The sequence below is a fragment of the Otolemur garnettii genome, unplaced genomic scaffold (genome assembly GCF_000181295.1).
Source record: "Otolemur garnettii isolate 467f Iridium unplaced genomic scaffold, OtoGar3 scaffold00008, whole genome shotgun sequence".
Lineage (NCBI taxonomy): Eukaryota > Metazoa > Chordata > Mammalia > Primates > Galagidae > Otolemur > Otolemur garnettii.
The window spans coordinates 2,145,641-2,156,861 of NW_003852403.1; the positions used below are offsets into that span (position 1 = coordinate 2,145,641).

General features: G+C 48.0%; 1 protein-coding gene across 1 annotated transcript; it reads right to left on the reverse strand.

The window, feature by feature from the left end:
• Window positions 1–1,298: 1,298 nt before the first annotated feature.
• CUNH10orf99 (chromosome unknown C10orf99 homolog) lies at window positions 1,299–9,964 on the reverse strand. Its single transcript, XM_012801292.1, has 3 exons — window positions 9,895–9,964; window positions 7,811–7,879; window positions 1,299–1,384 (listed from the first exon to the last, which is right to left on the reverse strand). Exons 1-3 carry the CDS (start codon window positions 9,962–9,964, stop codon window positions 1,299–1,301), a joined length of 225 nt encoding a protein of 74 aa, XP_012656746.1.
• Between the last annotated feature and the right edge of the window lie 1,257 nt (window positions 9,965–11,221).

Below are 11,221 nucleotides of genomic sequence, written 5' to 3' on the forward strand. Positions count from 1 at the left end.
CACACCCCTTCTCTATCCTAAACTGTCCCACTAACTCAATCTGAGCATGTGCTCCCTCCCCGGCCCTCTGTTCTCACCTCCATGCTCACAGTTCTGTGGAGCAGCAATGGCCTCTTTGACATCAAGGACCACTTTTGCTCATCTTTGAGCCTCAGAACCCAGCACAGAGTCTCACAACTGCTACCCCAGGATGGATGACAGTGGGTGGGTGAGCGAGCTGTGAGTGAAGCTTAAGAAAGGGTGGTGCGAGGCCTGTGACAAGATAGAGACTCTGTCATGCCCTGGTACTGCCCCCCCCAGAGCCCTGGGACCAGGGAGGGCCTGGTGTTCTCAGACATGGCTGTGGGCTTCTCACCTCACCATGAGGATCGGATTAGAAGGGAGCTTTACTGAGAGATAAGTCCCTTAGACCTGAACCATCTGTTCCCTCAGAGGCTCAGCTCTGCAGCGGTGTTCACTGGAGGCACAAACACTCCCCCAGCACTTCCCTGAATCAACCTCCTCTGGGTCCCAGGCCCTTGTGGGCACTTACATCTGTCTGCTTGCCCCCTGGATAGGTCCTGTAATCTCTATTTTGTGGAAAAGGCCCAGGCTACACAGTCCTGGGCTGGGCTAGGCTTTGAGTCCTGGTGTGTTGGACCTGAGGACTGGGTCCTGCCTCTGCCTCACACAGCTGGATGGTGCTATGATGAAGGGGTGTCCTGCAGGGAAGGCCTCGGGGACAAGTTTCTTTAGCGACAAGTTGTGGCTCAGCCCTATCACTGACTCTCTTAAATAAGGCTGCTCCCTCCATTTGTTGGTCTATTTATTTATCATTTGTTTGTTTGTTTGGATTGGATCTGTTTCCAGCAGACTCATGTTGGAAGTCAGGATGGAATTTCCTTCGGGGTCATGGGATGCTGTGGGGTGTTTAATGCCAGGAGATCGAATGGATCTAAGGAAGGCTGAAACTTTGCAGTCTTGGTTGGCTTGGGTGCTCGCTACCCTGTACTCTCGCAGGCTCAGATGTCTCTGGAATTGTAGCTGCACAGGTCATGGTGGAATCCTCATCTACCAGCGCTGAAAGGGTGATGAGAGGATGGAGGCCCTGTGGGCTGAGGCATTCTGAAGGTCGATGGCATATTTGGGACTGGGACTAGGAGTTCTAGAACTCTCCCAGGGCCCTTGCTGCCTAAGATGAAGCCCTCCAACACTGCCGCTCATTGCCCTGAAAGTTGAAAGGGGCACCTGGGGGCTGCTGGGCATCTTGGGTGCTGGGCAGGAGGGTCTCCGCTGTCCAGAGGCTTGCTTCAGGAGCGCTACACCTGTGGGAGCGCCCCAGGCACCACCCAAGAGCTGGTCCCGGGCTTGACCTTGCAGGTCCTGCAGACCCTGACGCGAAGTCCTAGGTAGACAACAGGGACAGGAGCAGGAAGGTGGAGAGGCAGGCAGAGCAGGTGGAGAGAGGGAGGAAAGCATAATTAAGATTCAGTTTTGAATTTTTTTTAAAAATCAGAACAAGAATTAGATATTGCCTGTCTTCTTGGAGGCCCAGAAAGGGACTTTCACGACAAACACTACCAGCTCAGACTACTCAGTCTCAGCAGGGGGAAATCTCGTTTCCTGAAAGAAGATACAGGGAAGGCAGCTTATCCTGAGAGGAACCCGTCTGAGTTGACTGCAGTCTGGGAGGCCTGTTCTTGCTGGCTTTGGTAGGAGGGTCTGCCACATGGACACATAGAGCCTCAGACACCTCCCCTGCCATCTCCTCCCAGACAGCAGGTGCCTGGCAATCAATATGTGCCCTAAGCCACATCTGCATCTTTTAAAAAAAAATTAATGTTTCAGGTTAATTTGAGGGTACAAAGAATTAGGTTGCAATGTTTGCATTTGTTAGGGAGAGTTCCTCTTATAATTGTGTCCCATCCCCAAGAGGAGTGCCATACACTCTAACATCGTGCCTAGTAAGTGAGAGCACACCCAGCGACCTCCCTCCTCTCCTCTCTCCTTCATTCCCCCATCCCCCGCCTTGAATTGACTTGAGTTTTTCTCTTATGTGGGCATGTATTAAATCATCTGCTGGCTTCAATATTAGTATTGAGTACATTGGATTTTTGCTTCTCCATTCTTCTGATACTTTACTAAGAAGAATGTGTTTCATCTCTACCTAGGTTAATACAAAAGATGTAAAGTCTCCATCTTGTTTATGGCTGAATAGTATTCCATGGTATTATACAAACACCACAGCTTGTTAATCCATTCCTGGATTGGTGGGCATTCAGGTTGTTTCTGCATTTTGGTGATCATAAACTGAGCTGTGATAAACAATCTAGTGCCAATGTCCTTATAATAATATGATGTTTTTTCTGTGGGTAGATGCCTACAAGTGGGATTGTGGAGTCAAGTGGAAGTTCTAATTTGAGTTCCTTGAGGATTCTCCATATTCCTTCCAAAGAGATTGTATTAGTTTGCACTCCCAAACATTTGCATCTTTTGACAAACCATTCCCCTTATTGGGAAGAATAATCCATCAGAAAAAAATCTGCATCCATTAAGTTATTCTTTATAGTAACTGCAGAAAAAAAAATTCTGGACACAACTTGAATATCCCATGCTAGAGAAATGCTTAATTCGTCCTGTTACCTTATGGTGATAGAAATGCTTCCTGGGGACAAAACCCCGTGGTTATGAAGACTATGTAGCAACACAAAGAAAAAAGGCTTATGACCTAATTCTAATTCAGAAGTTAAAAAACAGGGTAAAGAAAAATAAAACCAGGCAAACATGTTTGTATAAGAAGAACAAATGCTGGATGATTCCACCTGTGTGAAGTATCTAAAATATTCAAACTCATTGAAATAGAGAACAGAACGGTGATTGCCTGGGGCTGAGGTGGGATGGGAGAAAGGGGAGTTGTTCTCATAGAAAGCTTCGATGATGCAAGACAATTAGTTCTAGAGATCTGCTGATCACAGTGCCTTTAGTTTATAACACCATACTTTACGTACACTGAAGCATGTAAGAGAGATTTCAAGTTAAGTGCTTTTACCAACCCCCTACCAACACACAATGCAGGGTGGGGAAAACTTTTGGAGGTGACGGATATGTTTATTACTTTGATTGTGGTGTTAGTTTCATTGGGTGCATGCATATATTCAAATCCATCAAATTGTATACATTAAATATGTGTCGTTTTGTATATCAATTACATCTTAATAAAGCTGTCAAAATTTTCTTTAAAAATACCTTTGTATTTTTCGAAAAATGAGACATATATACATGAGAAGGGTTATTAAGTTATTGGTCGTGAGATTATTATTTTTTTCTCCTTTTCCTAAATTCTTAACTGTATGCAATGTGGTGTGATAGTTAAGAATATAGAATCTGGAGCTAGCTTATTTAGAGCTCACCTCTACCACTTATTAGCTGTGTGATTTTCAACAAGTTGCTTAACCTCTCTGAGCTTTAGTCCCTCATCTGGAAAAATGAAGATAGTAATAGCATCTAACTCTTAGGATTATTTGAAGCATTAAATAAATTAGCAGACATAAGCACTGCACCTAGTAATTAATATGTAAAGCACTAGCTCCACAAAAACAGAATTTAATTATCCTAACTCTTCCATAGCCTCATGTCTTAATCATAAGTAACTGCTAAATTGGTGTGGATTTCTTTCTCGTTTCTCTCCCTATTTGAAAGTGCTTTTATCTTCCCATAGTGATAATAATCGTAGCAACATACAATGTAACCTACTCTTCGTCACGAATACCATGTCATGAGAATTTTCCACCAGCTTTTCTGAGGGAGACCCATGATCTGACCGTCACTGCCCCTTTGCTCCCTGTCGCCATCCTCAGATCCCAAGACCTTCTTCTCTGGCTCCTACAGTAAATATTGGTTTGACGGATTGCAAATAGGGTCCCAATTCTCCAGCCTCCTCTGCAGCTTCTCCCATCAAGATATGGGGTCTGTCTCCTTGTTCTCAGAATCTGGGCTGGCCTTGAGACATGCTTTGGCCAGTAGAATGTAGTGAAGATGGAGCTGGGCAGTTCTGAGCCTTCACTCCAAGGGGATGTGTGTGTTTCCATTCACATAAGTAGAACCCTGCAACCTCCGTGTGCACATGTCTGGGCTAGCCTGCTGACAGAGGAAAGACCATGTGGAGGACAGTCCAGTTGTTCCTACTGAGACTATCCTAGACTCACAGACCATAGCCCCAAATATGTAAGAGCACAACAGCCAAAGTCCACAGAGCTGCCTGTCTAAACATTAGACGAATGAATGAACCTAGGCAAGAGTGGAAGAAATACCTGCTGACCTGTAGACTTATGGAAAATAATGATTATTTGCTGCTTTGGGTAACCAAAGTTGGGGGTGGGATGTTATGCATAGTGCTAACAGATCTGAGGAAGATCATTGATCTGAGGCCCCTCTGATGAATCCCCCGGGCAGGATGGGCTGTGGCTGGCCAGCCCTCTCTATCACCTCCTTCCCTGGGTCCATTGTTCTGGGCCCTCATGTCCACACTGGTACCATTGTTGCTGACAATTTTATGCCATCAATGGGTAACCTTTGTTTCTGCAGTCTAAGCCCCTTGCTGAAGGCAGAGACAATCCTGTAAAAACAAAGGAATTACTCTGTGCCCCTTCCCCGAGTTTCCCACTAGAGTTGAATCATTTTGCTGGGCTTCAAAACAGCAAGGGTTGGATGGAGCTCTCAGGACCCAAGTGATGTCTCAGGTTCCAGGGTCCAACCCACATGATTCCTGCAATCTTCCCAGGAGCTCCTTCCCTGCCAGCCCCAGGACGGAGGCCCGTGGGTCACACCCTGACTAGAGGGGTCCACATAGCCATCAGTCTGGCTCCAGGTTAAGCCTGAGCAGCCCTGGGTGTGGCCAGTGCCTGATGCCCCTCAAGGCCAACATTCCTTTACAAAAACTGCTGCGATGACAATGCTGCTATACAGATTGCTATAAAATTTCTAAATACTTCAGAGAATGCCTTTTTAAAAAGTGAACTGGCGAATGTGATAAATTCAGCAAATCTGCCATTAAGGATGTTAATTTTTGATGATGGCTGTTACCTTGACCCAGAACCCTGGGCCTTCCATGTCTTGCACCCCCCTGGGCCTGGCAGGGTGCTGAGATATAATGCAGGAGCCAAGGAGGACACTTTGGAAAGGGTTGTCTGGTGCTGTCTGCTCATGGACATCAAGGCCGCTGGGTTAACTTCTCCTTCTATAGGCAGACACATGGGCACTCTCCTACGTCAGTGAACCTGATTCTTGGAACCTGCCACAGCCAACAATCCCCCTGCCACTTACAACACCCTGGGAACACTGGCTTGTCTTCTCCCTCTGTCGCTCTGAATCCCTGTGACAGCCCCATGAAAGGGCAGGTGGAACTGTCATCCCCAGGAGGGCACGGGCTTTGGTTTTCTATGGTAGAATTTCTGGTCTCTCCTTCCACAGCAGCAGCTATGATCACAGGGCATCATGTGGCAGGCTGGGTGCTAAATGTTATACAGACATAACCCTGCCGACTCCTTACTATAGCCCTGTAAGGTCAGTTCTATTAATACCAGCATACCCTTTTCACAAAGGAGGAACCTGAGGCTTGGCAGTGCTGGGTGACCTGCTCAAGGGCACACAGCTAGTGGGTGGTGCAGCTGGGATCCTGGCCCAGATTGCACTGTCCTTGTGGGAAGTCTGCCGTCTTGCTCACTTGGGCACACCCACAGCTCCGTACACATTCTCCAGGACACTTTCTCTCTTGGGTGGGGCAGAAGTACTTTGTTGTAGTGGGGAAAGGGAGACTAGATGGTGGTTTCTTTCTTTTTGTTTGAGACAGAGCCTCAAGCTGTCCCCCTGGGTAGAGTGCTGTGGCATCACAGCTCACAGCACCCTCCAGCTCCTGGGCTCAAGCGAGTCTCCTGCCTCCACCTCCCAAGTAGATGGGACCACAGGCACCTGCCACAATGCCTGGCTATTTTTTGGTTGCAGCTGTCATTGTTGTTTTTGGCGGGCCCAGGCTGGATTCGAACCTGCCACCTTAGGTGTATGTGGCTGGCGCCTTAGCCACTTGAGCCACAGGTGCCGAGCCTACATTGTGGTTTCAAGCTCTGCCTCAGTTTCTTTCTGAGCCTCATTTCCCAATCTATATACAACAGTGACAAGACCTCCCTAGGGTGGTTCCAAAGACTTAAATCACATGGTAAAGACCCAACAAATATGTTTCTTTCATTCTTCTTGCTTTATCTATAAATTTCTGCAATGGAATTTTAAAAATATACACATGAAAAGAAGTCCAGTCTCAACATAGGAGCACAGACCTAGCTCATTCTCCCTCAGGATTGTACCTAAGTGCCTTTGTACTGTGCACAAGGGGTTAACTTAGTCATGTTTCCTAGGAACCGTTTGTGCCTGTGTGTGGTGTTATGTGTGTGCAAGAGTCTCTCTGTGTGTAGTGTGTGTACATGTGTGGGTCTCTGTGTGTATGACAGTGTGTGTGTACATGATATATCTGTGTGTGCAGTCGTGTTTGTGTCTGTGTGTGGTGTGTAGTGAGTAGTACGTGTGTGTGTTCACATTACCACCTCTAAGCTGCAGAAGGGAAGGGGAGAGGGGAGGGTATGAGCCCCCAGCCCTTCCTGGGGCAGCCCCCATCTCTCATTTTGGAAGCTTTTCACCTTCTTTCACAGAATCGCCCTCCTCCTCTCCTCTGCCAGGCCTGGGGGAGCAGAGTGGCAGCCAGCACTCACCCCCACCTCGCCTGGGCGGGTGCTTCACACTCTAGTTCAGTGAGGAGTGTGTGAGAACTGGCTATTTTTACCCAGGCCCAGCTGGGTGTGATGCCAGTTTGGAAGGAGGGGTTGTCACTTCTCCAGGAGAAAAGGTCTGCGGCTAGAGCCATCCTGTCTCCCTCCCTCTACCCACCCCTCATTTATATCCGAGATCCCCCTTCCTTCAATGGTCAGGACTCTCCATGGCTAGGAAGGGCATGGAGACTCTGGCCCTGGTCACGGCTCCCTGTGCTATGGCCTAGAGAGTAGGGCAGGGGCTTTCCCTGTCTCCCAGGGGAGGCCACAGAGACAGCCTTAGATTGGTATTGGACTGTCTGGTTCAGGCTCTGCAGCTTTCCAGTGGGGCTTGCCTGTCTCATGCTCTGAGACCCTCCTACCAAAGGCAGCAGAGACCCATAGCCCTAACCTCTCACCTGGGCCAGGCAACTGCAGTGCCTCAGTCTGCCCCCAGCCTGGAGCCCCCATGTCGGGAGATGGATGCCTATAGCCCTTCATGGCCTTGGGCCTATCTCCTTCACTGCTGGTATCTGCCTGGCCTTGCTTGCTCTTCTGGACCTTAGCCTGGGTATGGAGCATGGAGGCTGCCTGCCTATACCTCAGGGGACTGTCTCACCCCCCATCACCTGGGGCTCTCTGGACCCATGTGCTCTCTCCTGCTGGAGACCATGATGGGCAGCTTTAGTTGGCGGCTGCTGTGAGCACCCTTAGACCCGGCTCCTAGCTCTGTCTTTCCTACCTCCCTCTTGCCCATCCTGTGAACAGCTCTGCATACACCCCCCACCATTGTCTGATCCCATTCTGCTTCTTTCCTTGACAGATATATTTGGTTCAGAACGATTAATTTTTTGCTCTTCTGGGGGGATCTGTTCCCCCTATTGGATTGTAAGTTCCACGAGGCTGAGAGCACACCTGATGCAGCCCCCTTTGGACCATGCCAGATCTCAGCAGTGTGGCCGGAGCTGATCAGTGTGTGCAGCTTGTTCACGCCCCCACAGACCCTCTGCCACCCCCATGGGCACCCCCCTGCTTACCTCTCAAGTTGTGGTTAGACACTCTGCGGCAGCAGGGCCTGACCCTCAAGGGCTTGGGAGACTTCCGCCCTGAGGGGAGACACAAAGGAGCAAAGACCCTCCCTTGGTGAGTTTGTTTGTGCAGGAATGAAGTGAGGGAGCTTCCACTCCCCAGTCCCGGGAACCTTTATTCAAGTAAACCCAGGAGCCAGGCTACAGTAGGGCCAGGGGAAGGGTGGGCCCTGTCGTAATTTACTTGTCAGAAAATAACAATGATAGGAGACACTCTGCCCCCAGAATGCATCCTCCTCACGTTCTTGTCCCAGCAACAGTTCTGACAGTGACTCGAGAATGTCTCTGCCCTTCCACAGTCATTCTCTCCTTGGGGACCTAGTCCAAGAAAATAACCCTGAATATAGGAAATACTGTGTGTACACATATGTCTTTTGCCACATCCTTAAAATAGTGCAAAGTTGTGAACTATCTAAATGTTTAAGCACGTGTATTTATGATAGCACATTCGCTGGCTGGCAAGTTATACCTAAAAATATTAGTTCAATAACACCACTTCAGGAATCTGCTAGAAGTAGTCTTAAATGGATAGAAAAGTTTATGGGCAAAAAAATCCATCCTCACTGAATTGTCATTACGGTAACTTTGGCAACATGTCCAAATATACAGGTCTGATAAATTGTGTGCCATGGACTGTGTTTATGAGGAATTCTATTTACTGTTTTTCTTACATGTGGCACATTTGCACTGCAGAAACTTTAGAAAACAAATAGTCTCTCTGCTCAGAGATGGCAGCTGCTGACATTCTAGCATAAATGCTTTTAGTATAATTTCAATCATATGTATTTTGTGTTATTATAACACAATGGTAAATAAAAAATATGTCGAACATATAGTCAACATAGAAAGATACATCAAGTAAATTTTAAAATGCTGCATGCAAGATTGAAAGTAGGCTGGACGTGGTGGCTCACACCTGTAATCCTAGCACTCTGGGAGGCTGAGGCTGGAAGCTTGCTTGAGTTCAGGAGTTCAAGACTGGACTAAGTAAGAGTGAGACCTTTGTTTCTACTAAAAGTAGAAAAAAATTAGTCAGGCATTATGGCAGGCGCCTGTAGTCCCAGCTGCTCGGGAGGCTGAGCCCAGGAGTTTGAAGTTGCTGTGAGCTAGGCCAGAGCACTCTAGCCTAGAGTAGCAGAGTGAAACTCTGTCTCAAAATAAAATGAAATAAAAATAAAACAAAATAAAATTCATAAACTGAGCTGATTGTATTAAAAAGAACATAAACACAATGGTAAACATGGTTATTCTTGAGTCATGAAATTACAGATGTCTCCCATCTTTATATATTTTTATAACCCTGGCACCAATAAATGTTAGAATAACCATAACTGCCACAACAAAAAAAAAAAGTAGGAAGTTTCTAGATGGTTAGGCAAAGGAAAAGCTTGAAATACTCAGTTATCTGAACCAAGAAAGGTAGGAATTCCAAATCTTCATATAACTATAGAGGTGAACAGACCATGTTCTCCACTTTTGAACACACATAAACATATTCCATACCACACACACCCTCACGCCATCTACCCACGATTGTTCACTGTGCATGAGGTTTGAGGCTATTCAGACTCAGATGGGTACCCAATACTAATATGCTCTGTTCTAAGCATGGTACAAATACAGCAGAGGGGCTTCAGAATTTCCAGAAAGGTAGGACTTAGGAGCGGCCATCCAGATGTAAACGGCCAGCCTGGAGAATTCCCAGCACTGGCCTCCATGGTCAGAGCAGAAACCTTCTGCTGGTTATATGCCTGTTTGTGTGGCAAGCACACTGTTATACTTAGCTTCTGAGTGTTAAGTGCTGTTTGTGCTAAAGGTCAGGGGCTGTGGATGGTGAATGGCTTAACGCCCCCAGGCCACCTGCTGGAGCTGCTTCTGTGGTTAGAGGTTTTACATAAGGTCAGGAACTAGAGCCATTATGTTCAGAGCTCAGGACTGCCTGCCTGCCTGCAGGGGCCTGCCCTCCCACGGGTCTGGATTAGAACCTCCCCAGAAGCTGGAAACCCTGTTCAGGCGTGGGCGGGCAGCCCTACCTTCCACAGAGAAGACGGAAAAGCAGAGAAGTAGGATGCAGAGAAGGCTGGAAAGCACGAGAAGCCTCATGGCCAGGCAGTGGATCTGGAGCCTCGTGTCCTGAGGAGGGAGCTGTGTACAGAAGTCCTCCCTTGAGGCCACCTTGGACATTTATAGAGTGACGGAAAGGGCAGGGCACAAGCGAACTTGGAATTCTCCCAAGAGAATTCAGAGTAGAGTCAGCCTCTCCCAAGAACAAAACCAGTTTTTCGAGAATCATTTCGTGACAGTAACCTAGAAAGCTATAAATGCCCAGCCTGGAGAGTTCCTAGCATCAGCCTCAGTGATCAGAGCAGGAAACTTTTAGTAGGGAAGAGCCACTACCCAGGGTTGAATGTTAACTTTTAGTGTCAGTAATAATTCCATCAAATGGAATCCTCAGAGGTGGCTGAAAGGAGGACCATAAAACTCTTTGCAAAGCCTCAAGGATGAGTCTAGAACAACTGGGTGAAATGTAGACAACATAGGCCCTGGAGTCAGATGATCTGAGTTTGATCAGAGACATGACCTTAAACTTGTCCTTGACCTTGAATGTCTGAGTCTGCTCCTCATCTGTGAAATGGGCACAGAGCTACCTCTCTCACAAGCCTGCATGAAGACGTGTACAGGAAGCTGTTTGCACCAAGGTGGATACTCACATAAAGCTGTTAAAGCTGGGGTCACAGCTGGACCTTGATATTTCAGACAGTGGTGAAATAAAAGGGCACCTCAGGTACATGATCAGCCTGAGCAAAAGCCTTGAGGAGGCGAGCTTCTGACCAGGGCAGGCATGGGGAGAGTATGCCCACAGGTGCAGGAGGCCTAGCTGTCACTCATTCTTTGGACACATGCCCTGGGCTGGGGCATGTGGCCTCAGGGACACAGAAGACACTGTACCCAGCTTTTGGGAGCTTCTGTTGGTGGAGGCAGCTGTGCAGACAAGTGACCACTGCATGGCATTGTTAAGTGCTGTTTGTGCTAAAGGCCAGGGAGGTGGGTTGCTCAGGTGGGGGGTGGGACAGGAAAGGTAGGCTTTGTAGAGATGGACTGAGACTGGGTAGGGTGAGGGGAGGTGGGCTGGCAGGAAGGCCGGGTCATGGTGGGCTTCCTGGACCAGCAGAGGAGTCAGACTGGCTAAGGTAGGGAGGCATGGGGGTGCTGAAGCTGGGTAAAGACTGATGGCAAGAATGCTTTGAGCTCCTATTCCTTCAGGGAGGGTCTCTGAATGTCCCTCCAATAATGGCATAGGGCCTCTTAAGCACCTGCCAGGCCCTGGCCTCAGGTGGTGTCAGAGATACTGGTGACCCT